Below are 27,871 nucleotides of genomic sequence, written 5' to 3' on the forward strand. Positions count from 1 at the left end.
CTCTCTTGTTGTCTCTTCACAAGGCAGGTTATCTGGGCTGCCATCTCCCACTGGCTGCTTGCCTGCCTGTGAGTGAGGGCCCCAGGCCCATGCAGATGGCGGGGAAGGGTTGGTTTTCTTTTCTGCCTTCATGTGCGGACAGTGAGCTCGTGTCATTTCTTCCACCCTCTGGGCCTGTTATCCTTACAGGCGTTAGGCCTTCAAAAGACCATTTTCTCCCTGTTTCTCCTCCTTGCCCAGTCTCTCCTTCTAAACCCTCTTCCACCTGTACTCACATTCTCCAGGAAGGCTTCTCTGATGGGACTCCTGTGACTCTAAGGTTGCCACTGCAGCATCCACCATCCCAACCCCCTGGGCCCTGGCAACCCCCACCTGGGATGGCCTTATGCCTGTTGCTGTTACTCTGTTAAATGTAGATGTGTGTGTCTACTTCACCCTCAGATTGGCTCACTGGAAGTAGGAGCCAAGTGTCCCCATCAGACCTGAAGCTCTGCCCCTGCTTTGGGTACAAGACACTCACTTGCACTGACACATACACTCTTACACAATGCCTGTCGGGCTGGGAGTGCCCAAGGACGGGTCCTGTGTCCTTTTCTCTGCTGGCTCACCTTTGCCTACCCACAGCCTCAGCTTGGCACACAGAGATGGTTGTCCCCGAGGTCAGTAAGGTGGGGGTGTGGGAGTGAGGGACCGTGAGCCTGGAGCCCTCCAGGATTCCAAGCCCAGATCCCCCTATCCTGGTGAAGGGCTGTTCCCACCTTGTTCCTGCCGCCCCCACCCCTACTTCCTCTGAGCAGGAATCTGTCAGAACCAGAGAGTGCCATGGGAGACTTTTGACAGCAAGTCCAAGTGAGCCAAGGTTGCCCAGTGACAGCCTGCTTGAAACTGGACTGGCCGCCAAGTGGGCAGAGTTTGAAGTATCAGCTTGAATTCCTCTCTCCTGTGCAAAGACGTCAAGGGTCTGGTTTTTCGCATCCTGGGGAACTCAGGCAACAGGTGGCTTTGGGGGCAGGAGTGGGAGCCAGGCCACTCTCACAGAGGTACCTATGTTCTGAATCCACCCCCAACTCCTTCCAGTCACCCTGCCAAGCACTGGCCCCAGATTCCCAGGTGAGCCTCCCTGTGTCTCTTGGGGAGGAGGCAGGTGTGTCCAGGAGCGTGGATAGGCCTTCCTCTAGGTGTGTGTGCAGGCCTGCGGGGTGTGTCAACCACAGCGTGCCTGTGTCTGAATGTTTTGGGCTTTCTGGGCCGCTGTCTGTGCATGCATGTTTCCACGCAGGCACTGGCTGCTCTTCTCTCAGGCACCTGCTGGTCAGTCACACAGGCCACGCATCTGGGTGGTGGCAGCCTACATCAGGCTTCCAGTTCAGCAGCCTTCTTCCACTCACAGGTGGACGGCCCATTCCATGTATCAGGCATTCTCACAAAGTTTCTTATTGTCTCTGTATTCTTATTTTAGACTCTGCCCCTTCCCCTGTTCTTGATTTTGTCTCCAGCCCTGTCCCATTTCTTCTGGTTTGAGGCCCAGCAGAGCTGGGAGTCATCGCTGGGCTGGGGAAAGTCCAGGTGCAGGGACCCCGAACCTCTCCTCATTCCATCCTTCTTCAGCCCCAGCCTCGGGATGGGAACCAGCAGAGGGCCCAGACTCCCCTGAAAACCCCTGACCCCAGAAACGCCATCAACAGAGAAGCTGGGTCCTAAGCTCTCTTCTCAAAAAAAGAAAATAGATAAATAAAAATAAAAACTATTGGTGATCTTTGGGCATTGAGGTTGTACAGAGAAAATCAGCCTCTGTTGTCACAGGGCAGTAGGCATCAGGGACACCTCAATCTGCTCAGGACAGGAGAAGGGCTGGATTGGAGACTGTTGGAGCAATGTGTGTCCCTAGGAACCTCAGCTCTGACTTGCCGCAGGTCACAAGCTGAGGGGTCTATGGCATAGCTGGGCCCAGAAGCCGGGGGCCCTGGCTCCCATTCTGTGACTCTCTTTTGCGGGGACAGGACGCCTCTGAAGTGAGGGCTATGGAGGCATCAGAAGCAGGAGAAGAAATAAGATGCTCTCAGGGGAGGATCCCTGAAGAATGGGGGTCCAGGAACCCAGGTTACTGCACAACTTTGATATTCTTATCCTCTTATCGCCCGGGGCAGCCACTTCCCCTCCACCCAGGTCGGAGGCAGCGGTGGTCTCTTAAAGGAGTATCGCCTCATTTCTGGCCAGCTGGGCCTACAAGGCAACCCTCCTCACCACTTTCTCTTTAGACTCAAGGGGGTGAAAGGCCCTGTTTCCCCTTTCTCTGTCCCATTTTAGGGACCCGGGAGTGGGGCAACTTTCCAGGTTGAAGGACCCCCTTCCTGGAGGGAAGGATGTGGGGCTGTCTCCCTCCCCGCTGCCCCCATTGCCAATTCTCTTCTAGGCCCTGAATCTGACAGCTCCCTAAGGTCTGTGTGGGCCTAAATGGAGGACCCAGAGAAGAGGTCCATGGCCTTCTGGGAAGGAGTCACTGGGCGGTTTTCTCTCTATTGCTCCTACCTCCCCAAACCCATTCCTCTTGCTTCCAGACCCAAGCCCATCGAGAGGCTTGGAGAATGCTGGGGGAAGATGGTGTGGGCCGGGCTCAGCCCACCCAGCCCCCTGCCCACCTCCACACCCTACTCCCCTCCCCCAGCCAGGGGCCCTGGGCTGGGCAGCTTCCTGCCTTCCCCATGGGGAAATCGGGGGTGGCATGCAGGTGGGTGGGCCCCATGCCCACATCCGGTGGCCGCCAGAACCTTCCCTCGAGCCTCTTTCCCTCCACTCCTCCAAGCCCCCTTCTCTCCCCGTAGCACCTGTGCCCCACCTTAGGACCTGGTCCTCACCCAGCTCTGCCCTGCTCTCTTGTCCTCATAGGCCCCAAGGAGAGCATGAACACCTAGCCTAGTGTCATCAGGCCCACTGGGCCTGAGAGTGCCCCCCTGTGCCCTGCAGGCTGAGGCTGCAGGAGGGGTGCCTTTGCAGGGTGCTGAGAACAACAGCCTCCATGGAGGGTGTGCTGGCCCCAGTGCCCTTCATGCATCGGCACCTCCACGGCCCCACGGGAGCACATGCAGAGGAGCCAGGGTTTGGCCTGAGTGTTGGGAAGGGAAGGGAGTTTTCTGGGCTGGGGTCAGCAGCGGTGAGGCTCAGAGAGAAGGTCCTTTTCTTGTGCTGGAATTCTGGACTCCCTGTTTTGGGCACTCACTGAGGGCCCTGTCGAGGAGCCCTGGTCTTCTGGGGACACCCTCAATGCCCTGAGTCAGTCCCAGGCTCTTGAGCCATCCCTTGGAGCTGGTGCCATGGGGGGAAGGGCAGCTGGGGCCGGAAGCCACCTGCCCAGGGCATGAGAGAGGGTCCCCAGCCCTCCCGCGGGCCCACCCTCTGTTTCCTGTCAGTCTGTCCTCCCCAGGGAGGGAGGGAGGGCGCTCATCCCCTGCGGGCGGGGGCGGGGCGGGCTCTGAGACCGTTGGGCGCCCTGAGATCTGGCCCACGTGGCCTCGGGGTTATAAGCCCTGCCCTCCCTGAAGGGAACCCCACTTCGGAGCCTGGAGCACAGGGCGAGCCCTCCTCCGCTCTGCAGCCTCAGGTAAGGACCCGGACCTTCACTGCTGCCCCGACTGGAGCTCCTCAGCTCGAGGCCTGTAGGGGCTTGGGCTGCTGGTCTGGGTGGAGGCGCAATGGGGGTGTCGAGGAGCTTGGGTGGGAGCCCCATGCAGGAAGTTCAGGGCAAAGCGCCTTGAAACCTTCTCTAGTGGAAGGTAAGATGGCTCCTGGACCCCAGTGGGGGAAAGAAGTGTCCAAGGAGGAGGGCTGGAGTAGGGTGGGGATGGCAGAGCGTAGGCAGAGACTGAGAAGTGAGACCATGTCTCAAGGGGCACCAAGCTCTTCCTCCTCCCAATGTGGCCACCATTTATGTTGGGATAGCCTTGGGCTCCTGTGAGGGGAACAGTAGGGCAGTGAGGGGTTCAGGACTTTGGGTTGGTGGGGAGCCGAGAATCAAGGCCGTGGGGAGTCAGGACTTTGGGGCTGGTGGAGAGGCTGAGGACTGAGGCCCTGGGAGGTCAGGACCTTAGGGCTGGTGGAGAGGCCGGGACTCAGGCCCTGGGGGGGTCAGGACCTTGGACTGGTGGGGAGGCTGGGAATTGAGGCCCTGGTGTGTTCAAGACCTTGGGCTGGTGGGGAGGCCAGGGCCTGAGGCCCTGGGGGGTCAGGACCCTGGACTGTTGGGGAGGCTGGGGACTTAGGCCCTGGGGGGTCAGGACCTTGGGCTGGTGGGGAGGGCAGAGTGTGGGGGCTGAGGCTCTGGGCAGTCAGGACCTCGGGATTGGGGTAGGCTGGAGGCCAAGACCTTCGCGGGGGAGCTGTGTTTGCCACGTTTGGACGCCGGAGGGTGGGTGGCATGGCTGGGAGCGGCCAGCCAAGGGGTCACAGAACTGGAGGTGAGTCCTCCAGAGGCCCTGGTCTCTACCTGAGTGTCCCTAAAACTGGGGGGATGGGGTGGAGCCTTTAGGGGGAAGGGAAGAGGGAACCGAAGAGGAAGTGGGGGAGGGAGGTAGAGGAGGCAAGTCTGGCGCCATGCTGAGTCACCGCCCACAAGGCCCAGTAGGGGCCCTGGCAGGGTTGGGGTGATCTTAGGAAGCCACGAGGAGGGCTGGGGGGCTCTTGGAGCAGAAGTGAGGAGGCCCGGGCGGCCTGAAGAGTACACGCCGACGGACAGACAGACAGTGCAGTCACCCATAAAGTAGAAAGCACTACTAACAGCACTGGAGGGTGTAGTGTTTCCTACTTTATGGATGAGTGTACTGTGGGCTTCGGAGATCACGCCACCGCTGCCGCCCGCCGCCCGCCACCATCTTCCTCGGCGCTCGGGGACCTCTTGTGACAGGTGAGCACCTCACAGCCCCTCCCTACTCTGCCCAGATGCCTGAAATACCTCCGTGGCTCTCCCGCCCTTCCTGGTTCCGGACAGCTGGGGAAAGGCCACAGTCGCTCCTCTGCTGCCCTGCAGTCTTTGGGGGCGGGGAGGGCTGGACGTGTGGAACCCTGATGCAGCCGCAGCCGCAAGGACGAGGAAGGGGTGGGAAGGGAGGGTACATGGAGGGGAATGGGTGGTGGTGCCAGGGACCCAATGCTAATAAAGACTGGACTGTGCTTCTCTTTTGTCTGAGACTCTGTGGCTGGGGTGGGGAGCTGAATGCGGGCGGCAGGCACGCAGACAGTATGGGCACGCGGAAGGGCTGAGAGGGAGAACCTGTGTCACTCCTCTGAGAGATATGGGTTTGGCCCTGCCTATGAGATTAGAAGAAGGCTCTGGGCCTGGCCAGGCCACAGCTGGAGGAGAGAAGGGCCTGGGCCATCTGCAGAAAGGGGCAGGGATGTAAGGCATCCTCTCACCTTCTACCCTAGCTCTGGCCCTATCCTGCCCCCCACTCACTCTCTACATGCCCAAACTGAAAGCTGCCTATATCCAGTTGTAATCTAAGAAAGTCTAGGGGGCCTTAGGTCCTATAAAAATTGGGCAAAATCCACTGTGGCACATACACAGCACCTTAGACAAGGGCGCAGACACTCATATACAAAGCACGCACTGAGATGCAAATGCATTTACACATAGAGGCCCCATGCAGTGTGCCACTAACACACACAGACACATGTGACATGACTGGTATGACACACAGGGATTACACACACCCAGGGCACATACATATTCAGTAGTACACACATGCGATAATAGATCTAGGACGTGTCTTACACATAGAAGAGCACACACATACAGTGACATTCACATAATAAACACAGTGGCTCCATACACATACCTAGAGACACATTCATAGACCATGATAAATACAGAATACATAAATAGATACATGGTGATATACATATATATAAATCAAACCAAGTCATTATGCATATTTACATGACTATATCAGCATATCATATATTGTGTAACCAATTACTATATTGTGCCATATAGTAGCATCCATATCTATATATATCATGATGTGTTGCAATTTATAAACTCACGCAATGATAGCCTCCCATGCACATCACACAGACACAGTGGCAAACAGACATAGATGCAGTGACACAGAAACATACATACAAATACACCCAATGTGTTTTTCTTGTTTTATTAGGTGACCCATAGACGCATAATAGCACACGCATATATATACACAATGGCCCCTTCACATATACAGAAACAGAGATATGTCTATTCTCTATATGCATACTATGCACATGCAAACGCATAACGGCATGCATATATACTCTGACCTAAACATCAGCAACACATCATGCAGTGGCGTACGTGTTGACCTACACACTGCTTTAGGGAAGTGAATATGTCCACTCCTCCCCATGCACCCGCTACCTCCAGTTCCGTTGGCTCTTGCCTGGGTGGAGCCCACAGTCAGTCAGGGACTCTAGGGTTCAGTGTCACTGCTGCTATTCTGTGGGGGTGCCACACGAGGGCCCCCGACCTTGGCTGAAACTGGCTTGTCTAATGAGTCCCGGGTTCAGCGGGGAGAGGCGCTGCCTCTCGGAGCTTCTCCCAACACCCCTGTCTCTGGGGACTCTGTCTAGACCCCTGCCCCTGTATATAGGCTGACGCCTGGCTGGGGGGATTCTCACGTCCTTGTCCCCCAAATTATTTTTTCATAGCAACAAGGTCTAAGTCTACACAGAAGGTGAACTTCCAGGCAATTCAGGGCAAAGCCAACCCAACAGGCCACGTGGGCTTCCCTGGTGGCCTGGGATAGTCAGGTTGCCCACCAAGTGCAATCTGCCAGGAGGAAGCGGAAGCAATTCTCTCCGTCTATTTCTACCTGTCTCTTTGCTTGTCTTCCTGGTTTCTTTCTCTTGGTTTCTCTCTCTCTCTTTGTTTCATCTCAAGTCCCATCTTTTCTAGTTCTGCCCTTCTCTGTGGCTGGATCTCTATCATACCCTCCCCCGTTCCGTCTCTATCAGTCTCACCCGATGTGGGGAGGACCATCTGCACCCCGCTCGCCTCTGTACTCCGGAAGGTGTGAAAATGTGTGAAGATGAGGGTGGGAGGCCACATGTGGGAGCCCTGGGCTGACATCCCGTGAGAAACCTGCTCTTCCTTCTGTCCCCCGACCCTGTCAGCCGGTTCAGCCCACCAGTCCAGCGCCATCACCATGGAAACCAACAGCCGACTTCCTATTGGTGGGTGGGAGGGGAGAAGGAGGAGGAGGGGAAGGCTGGTTCTCCCCGGCTCGCTCCCCCCAATTCTGAGGCTCAGCCCTCCTCGGAGCCCACCATCTCGAGGCTCCCGGACTGTAAGGGACCCCTGCAGTCCCCAGAGCTGAGGCCAGCAGGGGCTGAGACTATGAGGCAAGCAGCCCATCGACCCAGACCTCCTTAGGACCAGCCCAGTCACCCAGCAAGCGAGAGAGCAGCAGCGGAGAACAGAGCCGGAGATAAAGGACCACAGCGGACCACTGGGGATCACCCCCAGCAGCTCCTGAAGCCCCTGGCTGGGCTGAGGGGTTGCGACGGATGGCCAGACCCACAGACACTGACAGACACACGACGACAACGATGCACATAGCTGCACGACACTGACACACTCAGATACAACCAGTGACAGCATCACATACTGCCACAGCCCTGCAATACAGACACCCACACACACAGAAACAACTGGCAACTCTGAAATGGGCAGACAGTGACACACAGCGCCACCCCCCTCAACACACAGAAGTGGGGGCACCCATCTTCCCAACACACGAGACAACATTGACCTGCACGGACAGACCTGGAGACACACACACGCACCCTCACTCAGGCGCAGCTGTCGGTGGCCTCTGCACATCCTCCCCACCCCCACGGGGACACCCTCGCTCCTCCACACACTCGCACACACACACAGAGCCACCAGCAAACATAGCTCACATACCCCTGGCTCCAGCTCCGGCAGCCCTGGCGCCTTCTGCAGCCTCCTTTGTAGGTGGGGAAGAGCTCAGCCAACCTTGGATGGAGTGTCGGTGAAGCAAGAGCTCAGAGGGGAGCAGGGCTGGCCTGGCATGACCCTCGCCAGTCCCCCCACCTGGCTGGGTGATGTCCCCCGGCCTGGGTTCTGGGGACCCTTGGCAGTACCATGGAGCAACTGACAACCCTCCCACGGCCTGGGGACCCTGGAGCCATGGAGCCATGGGCACTGCCCACCTGGCAGAGCTGGACTCCAGGTCGAGGAGGTGAACCTGGTGATGCAGCCCCAAGTGTCGCTGATACTCCTCCAGCAGCTCTGCAGCTTCGAGAACTGAGGGCTGAGGAGAGTTCCGAGCCCAAAGGAGCCGGGAGCTCTGGGCCCATCCGGGGCACTGACCCTGAAGAAGCAGAGGCTTGTCTGCCCAGCCTGGGCCAGCAAGCATCGAGCTCTGGACCCGCCTGCCAGAGGCCAGAGGATGAGGAAGTAGAGGCTTTCCCGAAGGTAAGGGATCTGTGGATGGCTGGGGTCTGCAAGGTGGGGTCTCTCACCGTGTCCTCCAGCCTGGCCGGGAGGTGAGGCGAGGTATGCATCCCTACTGCCCACCTCTCCTCTCTTGGCCTGTGTGGGGGTCTGTCTCTGTGGCTATCTGTCCTCTCTTCATCGAGCAGGAATCTCAGGGGCTCCATTTCTTTCATCATTTGCCTGTCCTTCTGACCCTCTCTGCCTGTCTGTCTAGATCTGGCCCTGCTGCTGCCCCGTCCCTCTCTGTGCCTCCCCCTGACAGTGTGTCTGTCTGTCTGTGTCTCTTCCTCCATGAGTCTGTCCTTGGGGGCTGGGGGGATACAGGGTGAGTGTGGAGATGCACGGAGAATCAGTGCAGAGGAAGTAGAATGAAGGGAGGGGGCTTGGTGCTGGGCTGAGCGAGGGTTGGGGTGGGTGTGAGCAGGCTCCTGTAGAAGAGGGAAGGAACAGGACTTTGGGGGAGGGCAGGGGAGTCTGGAGGGATGGGAGTGGGAGCTCTAGCTGGCATGTCCCTGGAGGAGAAGACGGGCAGGAGTGGGACGAAAAAGGGAGGAACAGGAGGGTGCCAGGGTTGGGGGCGCCTATGTGGACAGGAAGAACTGGACAGTTCCTTCTCCTAGGCCTCCTGTGCTCCTCTCTGAAGACCTGGGATGTGGGGGGAAACCGTTTCATCTCCATGTCTTCTTGGACCATGGATGGGGGATGCTTCCACATGGAAGGTTCTGGCTGGGTGACGTGGGTTTCTGAGGTGCTGTCCTTGGTCCTTTCCCATGCCAGGCCAAGCTGAATATGGGCTTTGGGGACAGGCCCAATCTGGAGCTGCTGAGGGCCCTGGGGGAGCTGCGGCAGCGCTGTGCCATCCTTAAGGAGGAAAACCAGATGCTGGTGAGGCTTGGAGACTGGGGTCCTGCATTCTGGTTGGAGCCAGGCCCTCTGCCTCAGTGTCCTCCTCACCCCATGAACATCTCTCCAAGTGGGGGCTCCATGGAGGTGACAAAATGCTGAGACCTAGAGAGGGTGAACCCCTGCCTAAAGTTGCCAAGGACCCCACTGTGAGCCTAGGGCTCTAACCCAAGACCTGGGTCATTAGGACTGGGTCTGTGGGGTGCTCCCTACATGCCCCAATTCTGCCTGACCCCTTGTCAGAGGAAGAGCAGCTTCCCTGAGACGGAAGAGAAGGTGCGGAGGCTGAAGAGGAAGAACGCCGAGCTGGCGGTCATTGCCAAGCGCCTGGAGGAGAGGGCCCGAAAGCTGCAGGAAACGAACCTGAGGGTGGTGAGGACAGGAGGCTGCTGGGCGGAGGCTGGGCGACCAAGGAAGAGGGGAGCCAGGGCTGGGCCTGAGGGCTATCTGAAGCTTGGGAGTCACAGACTCAGCACCCAGGAAAGCAAGAATCTAAGGGATAAGGTGCAGGAAGGGCAGAGGCTGGCCAGGCGAGGAGGCCAAAGGTTTCTGGAGCTCTAGTGGGGAGGTTCCTGAGCAGGCAGGGAGCAGGGTTCTGGATTACCATGTGCTGGTGCTGGCGGCAGCTCCTGCTGAGCTCATCTCAGGGTATAGAGCTGGAGTGGGGGCAGGGATGAGACCCGTCACAGTGGCTGCCCCAAATTAGCAGCATCCATTGATCCTAAACTCTAGATGTAGAGTTAATCCTTTCCCACTGCTGGGATGGGGTAGAGTGAGGCTGCTGGCTTTCTGAGACCCCAGTCAAGGTGGAAGCAGGTGGCCATCCCCCAGGTTTTCATGCTAACTCCTCCTTTGGGAGGAAGGAGATGAAGAGTGGGAGAAGTGCCCCAGCCCTCAGGTGACCATTGGCCTTACCCCTCCTCTGGCTAGGTGAGTGCCCCCTTGCCCCGGCCGGGGGCCAGCTTGGAGTTGTGTCGGAAGGCCCTAGCCCGCCAGCGAGCCCGGGACCTCAGTGAGACAGCCAGTGCACTGCTGGCCAAGGACAAGCAGATTGCTGCCTTGCAGCGGGAGTGCAGGGAGCTGCAGGCCAGGCTCACCCTGGTGGGCAAGGTGCGAGGAGGCCCTGGTCACCTCTTCCAGCTCAGCCCTGCACAGGGCTATCTGCTTGTTGTGGGATGCGGACAAGATGTTAATGAGATGCAAATGAAACGGGACGGTGGAGGTTGCTGGGAGTAGGTTCCCCTGGCAACAGCCCAGGTGGGAGAGGGGAGAAGGGGGTGGAGCCATGACTCTCAGACCTGGGCATTTCTGTGCTCCAGGCTGGAGGCTGTGTGCCGGTGGGTCTGGCTGTATGCATCCACACATCCCCTGTAAATGTTCACAAGGCATTTAGCACAGTGCTGGGCACATTGAGAGCACCCAAGAAATAAGTTACTCAGAATGTCCACACAGGGGCTCGCGGGAGCATGTGGCCACACACGCATGCACATGTAACCAGGCATGTACGCTTGTGAGGGTGTGCACACTCCCGCGCATTGGAGTCCCTCCAGCAAGGCCAAGGGCTCTCCAGGGGGTGGCATGGGGCGGGCAAGGGTTAGGCCTGACTCCCCTCCCTGTCCCTGTCCCCCAACCTCAGGAGGGTCCCCAGTGGCTCCACGTGCGGGACTTCGATCGGTTGCTGCGCGAGTCCCAGCGGGAGGTGCTGCGGCTGCAGAGGCAGATCGCGCTGCGCAATCAGCGGGAGACGCCCCCGCGCCCGCCGTCCCGGCCCCCGGGCCCTGCTCTCCCGGCCAGAGCAGAGGCGCCGGCTCCCGGGGCCCCGGGAGAGGTGAGCGCCGGCGCAAGGGCAGGTGTGTGGGTGCGTGCAGATGGCGGCGGGGAGCGACCACCGGGATCTCCCCTGCACCGTGCTCAGAACCCCAAGGACCCAGTGGTGGTGTGCGCACTCCCAGGGGCTGGGGAGCTTTCCCGTCCTGGTCAGGGTCCACCTCCAAGCCTCCCGCGCTCGTACCTGCGCCGTGCCCTCCCCTGGGGGCTCCAGGGTTCCGCCCTCCATGGGCCTGCGCCCAGCGGGGCCCGGCAGGCCGCCCCTGCCGCGCTGCCAGTGGTACGGCCCAGCCGCAAATCCCTGGTTGCCCTGGCAGCCGCCCGGGGCCCAGCCCGCGCCGCCTCCTCCCGCCGCCGTAGAGCGGGGACGCCCCCATCAGCGTCCGCCTGGCTGGCCAGGACTGGCCCCGGCTACCCGGGGGCGGCGGTGCGTCCGCCTCGGCTCCAGGTACAGGCAACCCTCACTGAGCGGGGGACTTAGGCAGCCCCTGATTCGAGGGCCAGGGACCTGCTCCGGACCCCCAGAACTTAGTGGGGTCTCTCCATCATCCTAGGTGGGCAGCAAATAGGTCCTCCTCCTTCTGGGAAGAGGGCTGGGAGAAGAGACCAGGTAGTGATCTGATAGTGACCAAGACCTCTGGGTGGGGGGAGGCTTCTTGCTCAGATTTTGTCTCTCTGGCTGGCCCTGGAAGGGAGATGCACCTGCCATTAAGACCTGTCCTCCCCCAAAGTTTGTATGGATAAACGGAAGGTGTGGTAGGGTGGCCTTGGGGGAAGCCAGGAGAAGGGTCTGGCCGGGCTCGCGCTGCTCTAGGCCAAGCCCAGATTTGGATGATACAGAACTCCTATCTTGGGGAACACCACTTCCCTGGGGGCCCAAGCAGTCTCCTAATTCTCTGCCAGTCGCTGAAGGACACCCAGGACAGTTATTGAGTGCAGAGCAGGGCTGCTGCTGGAAGCTAAAAAGGGAAAGCTTTGGCCTGGATAAAGGACCCATCTCCCAGGGCACACGTGGGTCCCAGGATCTCAAAGCACTTATGGCTCCAGGACACAGGGGTGCAGCCTTTGTACTTACACAGCAGCTGGAGACAATGGGAGGGGATGGGCAGACAGTACGCCTCTGTGCTCTTGCTAGGCAGGGATCTCTTGCTGGCTGAATGATGGGGTGGGAACCTGCTCTGGGCAGGCTACCCTGGGGCCCTGTTCTCAGGTGCCTGCCCCTTGCCCCTGGGCATTTCCAGGCCACACCCCAGGAGGATGCGGACAACCAGCCCGTGATTCTAGGGGAGCCAGAGAAAGAGCAGAGGGTGCAGCAGCTGGTAAGTCCTAGGTCAAGGGCTGGAGGCAGCCTGCTGTGGGCAGATGTACCTTCCCGCATGAGGAGCCCTTGGTTCTGACCCAACAGGAATCGGAGCTCAGCAAGAAGCGGAAGAAATGCGAGAGCCTGGAGCAGGAAGGCCGGAAAAAACAGAGGCGATGTGAGGAGCTGGTGAGCTCTTGAGGGCAACCCAGAGGCCAGCTCCTCCCTTTGCCCCGGCCAGCCAGGTGGTGGGCTCCCTCTCAGCTCTGCTCCCGCCCCTGCTGCCCTCAAGAACACATTTTCCCTCCTGCTCCTCGGTGCTTTCCTTTCCTGGCTGGTACAGGTTCCAGCAGGGGAGGAAGGCCTTGCCTGGGAGGAGGGCAGGGTCTTCTGTGCGGGGAGAGGGGAAATGTGGGTGCTGGGCCCCCTCCTGAGAGCTCCTCTGCCTGCTCAGGAACTGCAGCTGAGAGAAGCGCAGAATGAGAATGCCCGCCTGGTGGAGGAGAACTCCCGGCTCAGTGGGAGAGTCACAGAGAAGGAGCAGGTACCATTTCCGCCCAAGTGCTGCGGGGCCCTGTGCTCCCACCAGAGCCCCAGTCCCCAGCCAAGGGGCTTTCTCCTCCACCCCTGAGCAGGGGTAGGGGACTGTTCCCGCCGCGAGGGCTCTGGTGGGTCAAGGCTCACCCACCCAACTCCCTGCCACTGCCCCCTCACTAGGTGGAGTGGGAGAATGCAGAGCTGAGGGGCCAGCTCCTGGGGGTGACACAGGAGAGGGACTCGGCCCTTCGCAAGAGCCAGGGCCTGCAAAGCAAGCTGGAGAGCCTGGAGCAAGTGCTGAAGGTGAGGGGATGGTGCAGGTTGGGTAAGGTGCTGGGCCCTGGCACAGGGAGCAAGTGGGACAGCAGCATATGCTTAGGGAGGGGCGCTAGCTCTGAGGGCTGGGCCTGGAGCTGCAGCCCCTTGCCGTCTCCAGACTCAGTTTCCTCTGTAATAGAGGAATCTAGAGCAGACGGTGTTTGAGGCTTCCTCATCTTAGATCTTCTCTAGAAATGGCCAAGTGGGGGCTCTGGCCTTGACTCGGATCTTGTGTTTCAGCACATGCGGGAGGTGGCCCAGCGGCGACAGCAGCTGGAGGTGGAGCATGAACAGGCTCGGCTCAGCCTTCTGGAGAAGCAGGAGGAGGTCCGGAGGCTGCAGCAGGTGGGCCGGCAGTGAGGGAAGCTGGCAGGCTGCCGGACACCGGCTTTGCTACTCACTCATCCCACAAGCATTTACTGTGTGCCTGGCACTGAGCTAGGCATCGGGGAGACTGTGGGGAACAAAGACCAGGTCCCTGAGCAGTGAGCAAATTAGCAGATCCATGAGTGAGCTGATTTCAGACACTGATGTGCACAGTGGTGGAGAAGAACAGGGTAATGTGACAGAATGACTGGGATGGGGTGAGGAGCCACTTCAGAGGTCATCAGGGAAGGCCTCCCTGAGGAGGTGACAATTGAGCTTGCCAGGCAGGAGGCGTAGATATGTACATGCTCTGTGGCAGGGAAGAGCTGGAGAAGCCTGAGATCAGTGTGGCTAGAATACAGCAAGGGATGGGCAGCATGGTGGGAGCAGGCAAGAACCGGATCCTGTCGGGCCTTAACGGCCATGGGAAGTTTGGGTATTTTGCTCTGTGAGTAGTTAGAAGCTCCTGAACGATCCTAAGTTGGGGAGTGACATGATCTGAGTCACAGGATCACAAAGACCCTGAGCAGTCAGCAAATTAGTAGATCCATGAGTGAGCTGATTTCAGACACTGATGAGCACAGTGGTGGAGAAGAACAGGGTGATGTGACAGAGTGACTGGGATGGGGTGAGGAGCCACTTTAGAGGTCATCAGGGAAGGCCTCCCTGAGGAGGTGACAATTGTGGCACTGTGGAGGGTGGACTATGGGAGTGGGTGTGGGGCAGGGCCTGGGCAGTGGCCTGGGAGGGAGATAGTGGCTGTCTGGACAGGGATGCATGCAGCGAAGGGGGAGACAAGTGCCCGGGTTTGAGTTATGTTTTAGAGATAGAACTGACAAGCTTCCAGCCGGGCACGGTGGCTCATGCCTGTTATCCCAGCATTTTGGAAGGCCAAGGCGGGTGGATTACTTGAGGTCAGGAGTTTGAGGCCAGCCTGGCCAATATGGTGAATCCCCGTCTCTACCAAAAATACAAAAATTAACCTGACATGGTGGCATGTGCCTGTAATCCCAGCTACTCAGGAGGCTGAGGCAGGAGAATCATTTGAACCCAGGAGGCAGAGCTTGCGGTGAGCTGAGATCGCGCCACTGCACTCCAGCCTGGGCAACAGAGCAAGACTCCATCTCAAAAAAAAAAAAAAAAAGAGAATTGACAAGGATCCCCGTGGGATTCCAGTTGAATCCCTTCTCTGTCAGCCATTTGCTGTATAAACTCAGGCAGAGGGTGGGGCTCTTCACGCTCTGCGAGGTGAAGGATGAAGGGGCAGCGGATCAGAGAGGTAGGGCATCCCGAGTGCTAAGTTCCATTTGGGCCATGTCTGAGCTACGTGTTAAACATTCAAGGGGAGCTGTCCACAGGCATTTGGATACATGAGCCTGGGGTTACGGGTAAGTTGGTCTTGGACATATTTGGAGCCATCAGCGTGTTTAGTTGCATGAGTAGATGGGAGCCCTAGGGAGAAAGTAGACAATATAAACTGGGCCCAGCACTGGGTCCAGGGGAACCCTAACATTCAAAATGGAGGGCAGGAAGCAGGCAAAAGGGCTGAGAGCATCCAGAAAGGTAGGAGGGAAACTGGGAGGATGGTTGCTCAGGAAAGAGGGGAGCAGACTCAGCCACGCTCCTCCTGGACCCCTTTGCCTTCTGGTCTAAGGTATGGTTCAGGGTGGGTGTTCAGGAGGGAGAAACTCTTCAGCCTCCCCCTTCCCCTATCCCTCTTCCCTCTCTCCCTACCCTTTTCTTTCTACTGGCTTCTTCCTCCCCTGCCTCTGTCCTTTCTACCCTCCCTCTTTTGCATCCCTCTCTACTCCACCCCATTCCTTCTCCTTCCCTCCAGCATTTTGGTTCCTCCCACCTGTAGGCCCAGGCGGAAGCCAAGAAGGAACATGAAGGAGCCGTGCAGCTGCTGGAGGTAGGGCGCCTGGAAGTGGCCCCCAGTTCCACCATCTTGGGAGGAAGGCAGGGGAGCTCCAGATAGAGCTGGAATGGACTATGGTGGTGGGGAGAGGGGTTGCAGGAGGGGCCCTTAAATGCTCCAGGGCCTGGGGGAGTCCTCTCCACCACTGGCCTATTTCTCAGGGTGGGCATGGCTGGGCAGGGGGCTCCTAAGTCTGGTGGCAGCAGTCTCCCATTGCTGCCACCCCCAGGTGCCTTTACCCTGAGCTATCCTTCTGTTTAGGAACTGCTAATCCAGTTCAGGTTGCTGACTGGGTGATGTCCACTTAGGCCCTCTTCTCCCCCTCCCTCTCTGGGTTAGCAACCCACAGTGCTCAGGGTTCTAACCTGTTCTCTGCTTCCTTTCCTGCAACAGTCTACCTTGGATTCCATGCAGGTAGCGCCTCATTCTCTGCTTCCCCACACCTCTCTAGGCTGGCTGGGTTGCATCTCCTCCCTCAAGGCCCAGGCAGTCCCACTCTCTCATCCAGCAGAGGGAGTATCACTGGGAGCAGACCTGAGAATCCAGAGGGGATGGGGTTCCCACAGGACATGTGCAGCTGTCCCCTTGTCCCAGGCTTGCCGCCGTGTCTGTCAGACACTGGGCCTCCCCTCTCTAGACACCCTGATCATGAGGAAGTTCATCACCAGTCTAACTTAGGAGCCTCGCCATAGAGGCGGGAAAGAGCCCCTGCTATTGGGACTCTCCTCAGACCTGAGAAAACTTCCTGGGCATTGGCCCATTCCCATGATGAAGACATCCCTGGCTCTCCTGTGGAATTTCCTGCCCAATTCTCTCAGGGAAGGGGTTTGGGTTGCTGACGATGGGAGGGTGATGAGCGGTGGAGCGGAGAAAACTCCTGTGGCGATGGTGGTGATGATGGGGTGGGAACGATCCCTGTTGGCCTAGAAAGCAGCCAGAGGCAGAAGTGCCATCGCCTAGGGCCTGAGGGTTGGTGAGTGTGTGGCAGGCCCCTGCCTTGGCTCTGGAGGGAGCTGGGGTGAAGATGTCTCAGGACACAGCCCAGGACTTCACCCTCAGCTCTGATGCGTTAAGGGCCGTGGGGTGGCCAAAGCAAGGCTGGTGCCTAGGTCTGGGGCTGGGTGGATGGATGTGACCTGAAACCCAGTGTAGGGCTGTGTAGAGATGGCACAGGCTGGCACTGGGCAGCTTTGAGGGGCCTGGTGGCTCATGGTGGGTCTTGGCCCAGGCCCGGGTTCGAGAGCTCGAGGAACAGTGCCGCAGCCAAACCGAGCAGTTCAGCCTCCTGGCACAGGAACTCCAGGCCTTCCGCCTGCACCCGGGCCCCTTGGATCTGCTCACATCTGCCCTGGACTGCGGGACCCTTGGAGACCGCCCACCACCCCCCTGCTGCTGCTCCACTCCCCAGCCTTGCCGGGGGTCTGGCCCCAAAGGTAAGGTGAACCCCAGTGGCATTGGCCTGGAATCCCAAGGCCTGGGCTTTTGTATAGAGCAGAGAGTTCAGGATCAGAGAAGGCCAGCAGCTCATCCAAAGTCCACAGCAGGTTGGAGCTGTACCTGGCTAGAACCAGGTTCTGTTGGGGAAAAATAAAGCCCGGGGGAGTGACTGTCCCAGAGTCTGGCCCAGGCATCGTGGGCCGCTGCTCCTCTCCTTCCAAAAGGACCTGAATGATCAGGGCTGAGGGTTGTGCACTAGGAGTCAGTAGCAGGCAGTGTGGTCTTGTGAAGAGTAGGGGCTTGGGGGTCAGTCAGATCTGGTGGTCCCAGCTCCGCTTACTTGACAGTCACTGTGAATTGAGAATGCTGCTTAACCTCTCTGGGCCATAGTTTCGTAAGCTGTAAGACAGGAATAATTAAATGCATCTTATCAAGCTGTTTTGACGATCATGTGAAATAGTATTTGTAAATCAGCTATACCTCTATTTAGTAAGTCTCTCTCTAAACATTTCCCTTTTGGTAAGGAAGCCCGGCTATGGAGGGCCTGGCCCCCATATCCAAGAAGCACCACCCTATCTCCTGGTCCCTCCTCAGGCCACAGACCCCAAGCCCACGTGCCATCTTCTCTTTAGACCTTGACCTCCCGCCGGGCTCCCCTGGGCGCTGCACCCCAAAGTCTTCCGAGCCTCCCCCTGCCACCCTCACCGGGGTCCCTCGAAGGACAGCCAAGAAGGCAGAGTCTCTCTCCAACTCCTCCCACTCCGAGTCCATCCACAACAGCCCCAAGTCATGCCCTACACCTGAGGTAAGTGCTAGGGTGGGGCCTGAAGTTCTGGCTTTGGCTTTGGGCAGGGTGCAGGGCAGGTGGCCCTGACCTCTTCTGGAGTCCCCAGGAGTTGGGTGGCGATTTTTGGGGTCCCAAATTGGGAGGTGGGAGGCCTGTGGATTCCTCCTGTGGGCTTGGGGCTCGGGTGGAGCCGTTCCTGCCCTCCACCGCCTGCCTGCAAGCCGCACCTGGGGCCACCCCAGCCCACTCCCGGGAGGCCCAGGGAGGCTCTGGAGTGCTGGGCTGGATGGAGGAGACACTTGGGCACCAGGATCTGCATAAAGAGACTGTTCCTAAGAGCATCTGTAGTGAAAGCAGGTGGTTGTGTGAGAAAGCACATGTTCCAGGATTCAAATCCCAGCTTTGACTTAGGCAAGTCACTGAGCCTTTCTGAGCTTCGGTTTCCTTATCTGAATCCTGGAGCTAATAAAACCTGCCTTCTAAGCTTGTTGTGAGAGTTAAATGAAGAAGGAACATGCCTGTCTCAGTGCAGGGCACAGAGGATGTGTGCTCAACAGGGGGCAGCTGTTATTATTACTAAGTTCCTGGGCATCACTCATAGCTCTGGTTGTCAACTCATCCTTCTTTCTCCCCACAAACCCCAGAAGGTGGAGGGGGCAGGTCAGGAGCAGCTCTGTGCGCCAAACATTCAGAAAGTGGTAGAATGAAGCCCCGGGCCTCTACTGCCCCCTCGTGGGATAGAAGGGTGGTGCCAGCTTTGGATGTGGTCGTGGGGAGGTTGCCCACTTGGTCCCCTTCTCCCAGGCATTGGCAGAGAAGAGAAGGCAGCTTGTTCCCCAGGCTACCCCAGCAACCTCAGTGAGGGTCAGAGAGTCGGGGTGCCCTGAGATTGGGGTGCCCTGGGCTGTGGGCCAGGCAAGTAGACAGGAAGTTCTGAGTTCCAGAGCTGAATGGCAGACACACTGTCACTCGGCTAGAAGCAGGGACCTCTCAAGCTCCTTCTGCCTCCTTGCTTCCAGCGATTTACAGTTGGGGTGCTTTGCTGAGGTGTTTCTTCTTTCTTTTTTTTTTTTTTAAGACAGGGTCTCGCTCTATCGCCCAGGCTGCAGTGCAGTGGCACAATCTTGGCTCACTGCAACCTGTGCCTCCTGGGCCCAAGCTATCCTCCCACCTCTGCCTCCCAAGTAGCTGGGACCACAGGCGTGCACCACCACACCCAGCTAATTTTTGTATTTTTAGTAGGGATGGGGTTTTGTTATGCTTCTCAGACTGGTCTCAAACTCCTGGCTCAAGCAATCTGCCCTCCTCAGCCTCGCAAAGTGCTGGGATTATAGGCGTGAGCCACCGCACCTGGCAACTTTGCTGAGTTTTTACTTTAAGGAACCAAACCAAATTTCTATTGACACCCACGCCCCACACCAGCATGGCCTGCGCCCCTCTGAGATGAGGCAAGTGGCTTTATTTCCTGTCGGGTGCAGTAGAGGCTCAGGGAGGGATCTGGGTTATCCCCACTGCCCCTGCCCAGGGGAGCTGGGCTCTGCCAGGACCTGTCTCAGGTACTGATTTAGAGAGCATCAGGGGGTCCTTGCCACTGGTCTTGTGCAGCATGTATGTGCTCACTTTCCCTCCTCAAAGCAATAGGTCCTCTGGCTCAGCCTGGAAACCGGCCTGCTTGGCGTTTGGCCCCAGGCCCTGAAGAGGAACCAGCCCTTTCTGTTTGCCCCCAGGTGGACACAGCCAGTGAGGTAGAGGAGCTGGAGGCAGACAGTGTCTCCCTGCTCCCAGCCACGCCAGAGGGCGGCCGGGGAGGAGCCAGGATCCAGGTCTTCCTAGCGCGTTATAGGTGGGTACCTCACCCTCACTGCCCTCGAGCCCAGCCCCAGCATTTGGGGTGTGTGAGGGGGCCGAGAGAAGATAGAGACCTCTGGAAGTGGTGGGGGCGGTACAGGACACAATGGACCTATTCTCATAACCTAGTTGGGCCAAGGTGGGTGCAGTGAGGGCTGTGCTTTGCTAGTGGTGGACAACCATAACCAAGTCTCCATAAAGGCTCAGTGCAGTGGGAGAGAGAAGACGGGACATGGAAGTGGAGTGTAGGTCACTCTCCTCCTCCTCCTCCTCTGTGCCTCCCCCAATAGCTACAACCCCTTTGAGGGCCCCAATGAGAATCCAGAAGCAGAGCTTCCGCTGACAGCTGGCGAGTACATCTACGTCTATGGCAACATGGATGAGGATGGCTTTTTTGAAGGTAGGAAAGTAGTAGGGGGTCATTTTGTCCATTCCCCTGCCTTTGAGTCCATGTTCCCAAAGACATCCATCCATCCATCCATCCATCCATCCATCCATCCATCCCCTCTGCCCAGCGTGCTCAGTCCACCTTAACTTTTTGGTCTCAGCTAAAAGGCATACAGAGACCTAGTGGCCATTGGGGAAAGAGAAAGAAGGGGGTCTGGCTCCAAGCAGGACAAGACAGCATAGTCCAGATGGTGGACAGAGTGTCACAGGAGATTTTGGCTAGATTCATTTTTGTGCGGATGGTCAGGGCATGGCAGTGTTTCACACTAGTGACACCTGAGGTCAGGTACGCAGCATAGATTTGATGCTGGACTCCAGTCAGGTACGCGAAGGAGGAATGGGGTAAAGATCCCAGGGGAAGGTGTTCGCAAGCGGTTAGCAGCTGTCAGGGCCCAGGCAGGGTGTCCGCTTCAGGGAGGTTCTGCAGCTCCTGTGGGTAGTCAGAGGGCTGACCAGGCAACTAAAGGCAGATGCCTCATTGAGACTGGGCACCATGGGCCTGCGGAAGACATGGCCTTGGGAGACTCTCTCAGGGTGGCTCTGGCCTGGGCACCACCAGGCTGAGTCCATCAGCAGCAGAGAGGTTGGCACTGTGTAGAGAATTGGATGGGGCATGGACAGGGCAGGGCGAGAGCCACAACTGTGTATAGAGATTTAGGAATGGGCTTAGCTCTGAATCTGTAACCCTGGAAGCTTGGGAGCCTGCTCAGATTCTTTTCCCTGGGTCCTCTGCCTGTTATTTGAGGAGCTGCTGGGACCCATGGTACCTGGCTTTGTGGCCTAAACAGTTAAGCTTCCTGCAGGGGTAGATTACGAAGATCAGAATTAATTAAAAGGTTTCAGGAAAACAATACTTTATAAATGAAGAAAGAAAAATAAAACTACCCAAATCAAAAACCAAAACCCAAACACTCCTTTTTTGGAGGCAGGCAGCAAAGGCATAAGTATTAACTAACCACAAATGACTAGAATTTGAACTCTGCAATCTGGGATAAATTGGGATAGATGTAGAGGCATGTAGACTACTGGGGGCAAGATGCCGTATTCCCTGTCCAACCGTAGCTAAAGGACTGCTTCCTCTACATCTGGGCCACCTAGGCTGTTCTCAGCTGTGTGGGCTTCTGGAGCATGTGCCTGACTCTGGCCCAGGCTCCAGCTTCAGCCCTGCGGGCTGGAGATCCTCTTACTCTGAGGATTCCTGCCTTTGTCTCCCTCTGTGGTGCTGGAGCTTATGAGCGTTTCCTAGGGCTGCAGGAACAATTACATGGAGTGACTTGAAACAATAGACATTTATTCTCTCACTGGCCTCTTCTGGAGGCCAGAAGTCTGAAGTCAAGGTATTCACAGAACTGCATCCCCCGTGGGGGCTCTAGGGGAGGTTCCGTTCCTTGTCCCTTTCAGCTTCCGGTGGCTCCAGTTGTTCCTTGGCTTATGGCCACCTCACTCCAGTCTCTGTGTCTATGGTCACCATCGCCTCCTCCTCTTAGTGTTTCTCCTCTGAATGTCTCTTATAAAAACACTTGTCATTAGATTTAGGACCCACCCAGATAATCTAGGATGATCTCATCTCAAGATCCTTAACTTAATTACATCTGCAAAGACTCTTTTTCCAAATAAGGTCATGTTCACAAGTTCCAGGGATTAGAACGTGGACATGTCTTTGGGTGGCCACCATTCAACCCTCTACGGTGCTTATTCTATCAGTGAATTTATTGACAGTCCCTCTTGTTTCTTAAAGTCCCTTACTTTTTTTTTTTTTTTTTTTCCTAGCATAGAGAGAGGGTGGAGGTGGGGGGCACAGATGACTGTTGAGGGAAGCTCCAGGCCCCGCTGCAGCTCAGACCTGCCTACACTCACCCCTCTCCCCTAAGCCCTGGCTCATGCTCCCCCTTCCTCCCAATAAAGCAGACCAGCTGCCAGCTGTCTGTTTCCTGAGAACTTTTCTCTTCTTTAAATTGGCCGTGACATGACATGTTAGGTGCCCAGCTTCCTTGACATCCCTCAATCAAACAACAACAGCAAATGTTTTAAAATACTCTCTTGTCAAGTCTTCAGGAGAACCGACGCAGGTAACAAAACATAACCATTTGGTAACAAAACATAACCATTGGTGGCTGCCTGGATTGATTGCTGTCAGTCATGCTCCTAGATGCAGGCCTGCTGGGGGTCCTGATCCTTCTAGAACTTACAAGTGACTCTTTTCACTAGCACTTACTTCATTTGTCTCCAAAGATTCCTTCCCTTACTCTGCTGAGTTGGTTGTTTCTCTCTCCCTCTGTGGATGTCTGCTGTTCACAAAGGGAAGTTGAGGGGCACCCCGGCCCCTATTTCTCAGGCCCAGGTAAAACCCAATCAGCAGAATTTTTTTTTTTTTGGATACGGCATCTTGCTTTGTCGCCCAGGCTGGAGTGTGGTGGCGCGATTACAGCTTGTAGCTTCTGCCTCCAGGACTCAAGCAATCCTTCCACCTCAGGCTCCTAAGTAGCTGCAACTACAGGCATGCCACCACTTCCAGCTAATTTTTGCATTTTTTGTAGAGATGGGGTTTTGCCATGTTGCCCAGACTCGTCACAAACTCCTGGGCTCAAGCAGTCTGCCTGCTTCTGCCTCTTGAAGTGCTGGGATTACAGGCATAAGTCATCATGCCTGGCCAGTTTTCTCATCTTGACCTGCTTATTTTTTAAAACTTTAATATGAAATTATTACCGCAATTTTTAACACAAAAGTTTTCAAATGTACAGAATACATTTGAATACTTATATACCCAGCACCTAGATTCAACATTGTTAAAATGTTGGCATATTTGCTTTATCTGTATGTAGGTTAAAAATGATTTTAAAAGCATTGTGATATTTTACTTTGAAATACTCAACATGCTTATTTAGAACACGATATTCTCCTCCGTCCTTGCAGTCCGAATGTCACCTGGTAGCTTATTAGAATCACAGGATCTCAGCCCCATCCAGAGAGTTAGAATCTGCATTTTAACAAATATCCAGGTGATTCATATCCAAGTTAAAATTGAAGCAGCACTGTCCTATAGAAGCAAAATACTATTATCAGACCTATCTCTAATCCAGATCTTTACAGCTCTTGTCTTTTAAAAGAATTGACAGTTAAATGTTGATTTGAATCAAATGCTGAAGATCACCCACTAGCAGTTGCTAAAATACATTTACTATACCATTTTTTCTTTATCTCCTCTCTGTCTTCCCCTGCCCTGCCCTTTCCTGTCCTCCTCCTGCCAGGAGAGCTCATGGATGGCCGAAGGGGCCTGGTCCCTTCCAATTTTGTAGAGCGTGTGTCGGATGACGACCTCCTGACCTCCCTCCCTCCGGAGCTGGCCGATTTGTCCCACAGCTCAGGCCCCGAACTCAGTTTCCTGAGTGTGGGTGGGGGTGGCAGCAGTAGCGGGGGCCAAAGCAGCGGGGGACGGAGCCAGCCCAGACCTGAGGAGGAGGATGCAGGGGACCAGCTCAGTGTGAGCCCATCACCGGAGGGCCTGGGCGAGCCTCCTGCTGTGCCTTACCCCCGCTGTCTGGTGGTCCTCAAGCAGCTGGCCCACAGTGTGGTGCTGGCCTGGGAACCCCCTCCTGAGCAAGTGGAGCTACACGGCTTCCATATCTGTGTGAATGGGGAGCTGCGGCAGGCCCTGGGGCCTGGGGCGCCACCCAAGGCGGTGCTGGAGAACCTGGACCTGCGGGCCGGGCCCCTTCACATTTCTGTCCAGGCCCTGACCAGCCGGGGCAGCTCTGACCCACTGCGCTGTTGCTTGGCAGTGGGTGCCCGGGCTGGAGTGGTGCCCAGCCAGCTGCGGGTCCATCGGTTGACAGCCACATCTGCTGAGATCACCTGGGTGCCCGGCAATAGCAACTTGGCCCATGCCATCTACCTCAATGGGGAAGAGTGCCCACCTGCCAGCCCCAGTACCTACTGGGCCACCTTCTGCCACTTACGGCCTGGCACACCCTATCAGGCCCAAGTGGAGGCTCAGCTCCCACCCCAAGGGCCCTGGGAACCAGGCTGGGAGAGGCTGGAGCAGCGGGCTGCCACCCTGCAGTTCACCACACTCCCAGCAGGTATGTGGGCTTGGGCTCTGTTGTCCAGAACACCCAGGAGGCCAGGCCATGGGTGATGGAAGAAGGGGACCCTGATCTTATTTGCATTATCAGAGAAATGGCAAATTGGGCAGGTATCTCTGATAGGGAGCATCCTGCATCACTGGGTCTTTTGCCTCCCTGCCCCCAGGCCCGCCTGATGCCCCTCTGGATGTGCAGATCGAGCCTGGGCCCTCCCCTGGAATCTTGATCATCAGTTGGCTCCCAGTCACCATCGATGCTGCTGGCACATCCAACGGTGTCCGGGTCACAGGCTATGCCATCTATGCTGATGGGCAGAAGGTATGGCCCTGCCCACTGTACCCTGGGAGTGGAGGTGGATCCCTTCTTGCTATGCTCAGAGACCAAGGCTCTCTGACCTGGCACAGAGATGCCCAGCCCCTGGCATTTGGGCACCATGAGGCAGATGGGTTAAGAGCATGGGCTTTGGCAGCACATGACGGATTTTAGAACTGTTCCACCACTGAAGCCATGTGGCCAGGAGGATAAAATGAGATAGGCCATGCAGTGGGCTTAGCACAGTACCTGGCATAATGCTAGCTGCCACTGCTGTCAGTACATCCTCACGCTTGGCTGTCTCAGCCTCTGCTTCCCATCCTGTGCCCCCTCCACCCTACAGATCATGGAGGTGGCCTCGCCCACGGCAGGCAGTGTGCTGGTGGAGTTGTCCCAGCTGCAGCTGCTGCAGGTGTGTCGTGAGGTGGTCGTGCGTACCATGTCGCCCCACGGGGAGTCGGCGGACTCCATCCCGGCTCCTATCACTCCCGCCCTGGCTCCAGCCAGCCTGCCAGCCCGAGTCTCCTGCCCCTCACCGCGACCAAGCCCAGAGGCCAGAGCACCCCTTGCTTCAGCCTCCCCAGGGCCTGGAGACCCCAGCTCTCCTCTCCAGCACCCTGCTCCCCTTGGACCTCAAGAGCCCCCAGGAGCACCCCCTACAAGCCCTTCCAGAGAGATGCCAAAAGGGTCCCACGAGGATCCTCCAGCACCTTGCTCCCAGGTACCCTGTTCGGGGAGAGGGGAGCAGGTGCATGCTGGGAGAGGGACCTGGGCTTGGGTCCTTCCTCAGTGCTCTCTGTTCCAGGAGGAGGCTGGGGCAGCAGTGCTGGGCACCTCAGAGGAGAGGACAGCCAGCACATCCACCCTGGGTGAGAAGGACCCTGGCCCCGCAGCTCCCTCACTGGCCAAGCAGGAGGCCGAGTGGACTGCAGGAGAGGCCTGCCCAGCCCCCAGCTCCGCCCAGGGAGCACTGGCCCAGCAGGCGCCAAATACCGAGGCGTGCCAAGGAGGAGACCCAGGGTCTGGGCTGAGGCCCAGGGCTGAGGTAGGGGTTTGGGGACACACTGTCACTTCAGAATTGAATTGGGGCCTGCCTCCCTACCTTCTGCCCGCCCAAATCCAGTTGCCCTCTCTGCCTGTCCTCTGCTCTGGTCCTGCTCTCACACCTTTGGCTGTGCTGTGTGTCTGTCTTTCTTCTAGGATGTCTCTGTCCCATGTGGCTCCCATCTCCCTTCTCCCACCCTGCCCCCGACCCATGGTGTACCTCCCGCATTTAGGGCATGGCTCTTTCTCCCTCTGCCAAAGGACCCTTGTTATTGTGGCTGGGGCTGACCCTGCCTGGATCCCCCTGTGCCCCTCACTGTCCTTAGCTCTCCTGCCTTGCCTCACCTCTTGCAGAAGGAGGACGCGGCAGAGCTCGGGGTTCATCTGGTGAACTCCCTCGTGGACCACGGCCGCAACTCAGACTTGTCAGACATCCAGGAAGAAGAGGAAGAGGAGGAGGAGGAAGAGGAGCTGGGTTCCAGGACTTGCTCCTTCCAGAAGCAGGTTGCTGGCAACAGCATCAGGGAGAATGGGGCCAAGGTAACAGGGTACGGATGGGCTGCTGGGCCCCAGGCCTCAGTCTCTGGGGCCTCCCAACTGTGTATCAGCAGCTGCTCTGACTGCCACTGAGTGCCAGTAACATTCTAGGTCTGTGGCCTGGGCCCTGTCCTAAGCAGAAGATAGTAGGTGGCCCAAGATTGGCCTCTGCCCTCCTGGAAAGAAAGGGGAAGAGGAGGAACTCATTTCTGCACCTTCTCTCCCTCCAGCCCACCAGACACAGCATCCTGGCTAAAGGAGGCTGGTGCCACCTAAGATTCTTGTGCTGGTAGCTTCTGGGGAGGGGATGCGGAGGCCTGCTCCTCAATGCTCCTGTTCCACAGGGGCTGGTGACAGTTCCTAGAGTGTGTTCCCTAATTCTTCCTTTGGCTCTCACTGGATATATGTGCGACTTTGGGCCAGCCACTGTCCCTCTGGTTCCTTCCTCTCGGAGGAAGCTGTGGGAGGGCTGTGGGGTTGTCCGTAACCCCTGCCTTCGTTTGAGGGCAAAGATCACAGCTCTCTCTCCTCTTCCCCACACATCTCTCTTCCCTGCTGCGTTCTACTCCCACCTCCCCACCTCCACCAGTCCCAGCCCGATCCCTTTTGTGAGACTGATAGCGATGAGGAGATCTTGGAGCAGATCCTGGAGCTGCCCCTCCAGCAGTTCTGCAGCAAGAAGCTCTTTAGCATCCCCGAGGAGGAGGAGGAGGAAGAGGAGGACGAGGAGGAGGAGAAGCCAGGGGCAGGCTGTTCTTCCCAAGACCCTGGCCCACCTGAACCTGCATTGCTGGGGCTGGGCTGTGACAGTGGTCAGCTCCGAAGACCTGGCCAGTGTCCCTTGTCTCCTGAGCCCTCCAGGGCTGGAGACTGCCTGGAGGACATGCCTGGATTAGTTGGTGGAAGCAGTCGGAGGAGAGGAGGGGGCTCCCCTGAGAAGCCCCCAAGCCGCAGGCGGCCTCCCGATCCCCGTGAACACTGCAGCCGACTTCTCAGCAACAATGGGCCCCAGGCCTCTGGACGACCCGGCCCCACGCGGGAGAGGGGTGGCCTCCCCGTCATTGAGGGCCCCAGGACTGGACTAGAGGCTAGCGGGAGAGGGCGGCTGGGCCCTTCCCGGAGGTGCTCCCGTGGCCGGGCGCTGGAGCCTGGCCTGGCCAGCTGCCTTTCCCCCAAGTGCTTGGAAATCAGCATTGAATATGACTCGGAGGACGAGCAGGAGGCGGGCAGCGGGGGCATCAGCATCACCAGCTCCTGCTACCCTGGAGATGGGGAGGCCTGGGGCACGGCAACCGTAGGAAGGCCCAGGGGGCCTCCGAAGGCCAATTCAGGCCCCAAACCCTACCCACACCTCCCAGCCTGGGAGAAAGGGGAGCCAGAGCGGAGAGGCCGCAGTGCGACGGGCAAAGCCAAGGAGCCACTCTCCCGGGTCCGTGCTCACTCCCCGCCCTGGGGAGCCCCTGCCTGCTGCCGCCTGGTGGCCCTGCTTGCTGCCCACCAGCAGCTCCCATTCCACGCTGCCACCTCCATCAGCAGAGGTGGGGCCGGGCCTCCGGGCTCCCTCACCTGCCTCCTCCCACCCACATTCCACTGCTTTGCTGCTTCTGCTGATCAAAACTGGGATGCACAATATTCTGTCACTAGTCACCTGTTGCGGCCTTTGGGCAGGGTCGCCCTTTCCTCTGCATAGCTAGTTATGGCTTCAGGACGCTGACTGTGA

The 27,871-nt window shown here is 57.6% G+C and overlaps 1 protein-coding gene across 14 annotated transcripts in view; it reads left to right on the forward strand.

The window, feature by feature from the left end:
- The first annotated feature begins 3,510 nt into the window (after positions 1-3,510).
- TSPOAP1 (TSPO associated protein 1) overlaps positions 3,511-27,871 on the forward strand; it is a 31,294-nt gene continuing 6,933 nt past the window's right edge. For 4 of the 14 annotated variants that reach the window (XM_023204598.3, XM_023204602.3, XM_023204607.3 and 1 more), the window contains exons 1-21: positions 3,511-8,467; positions 9,266-9,373; positions 9,635-9,763; positions 10,322-10,501; positions 11,028-11,219; positions 12,460-12,537; positions 12,624-12,707; positions 12,973-13,062; positions 13,236-13,358; positions 13,614-13,718; positions 15,601-15,651; positions 16,051-16,071; positions 16,886-17,090; positions 17,727-17,899; positions 19,609-19,724; positions 20,020-20,129; positions 23,425-24,255; positions 24,425-24,576; positions 24,914-25,615; positions 25,969-26,154; positions 26,741-27,580. In XM_023204598.3, the coding sequence (XP_023060366.2) occupies positions 8,135-8,467; positions 9,266-9,373; positions 9,635-9,763; positions 10,322-10,501; positions 11,028-11,219; positions 12,460-12,537; positions 12,624-12,707; positions 12,973-13,062; positions 13,236-13,358; positions 13,614-13,718; positions 15,601-15,651; positions 16,051-16,071; positions 16,886-17,090; positions 17,727-17,899; positions 19,609-19,724; positions 20,020-20,129; positions 23,425-24,255; positions 24,425-24,576; positions 24,914-25,615; positions 25,969-26,154; positions 26,741-27,580 (4,809 nt within the window). In that variant the 5' untranslated portion in view covers positions 3,511-8,134. Of the gene's footprint in view, positions 8,468-9,265; positions 9,374-9,634; positions 9,764-10,321; positions 10,502-11,027; positions 11,242-11,536; positions 11,667-12,459; positions 12,538-12,623; positions 12,708-12,972; positions 13,063-13,235; positions 13,359-13,613; positions 13,719-15,600; positions 15,652-16,050; positions 16,072-16,885; positions 17,091-17,726; positions 17,900-19,608; positions 19,725-20,019; positions 20,130-23,424; positions 24,256-24,424; positions 24,577-24,913; positions 25,616-25,968; positions 26,155-26,740; positions 27,581-27,871 lie in introns of those variants that run through there. The other 10 variants (XM_023204604.3, XM_023204601.3, XM_023204605.3 and 7 more) reach the window with 8 other exon arrangements.

This window comes from Piliocolobus tephrosceles, chromosome 16, assembly GCF_002776525.5.
Source record: "Piliocolobus tephrosceles isolate RC106 chromosome 16, ASM277652v3, whole genome shotgun sequence".
NCBI classification, from domain to species: Eukaryota; Metazoa; Chordata; class Mammalia; order Primates; family Cercopithecidae; genus Piliocolobus; species Piliocolobus tephrosceles.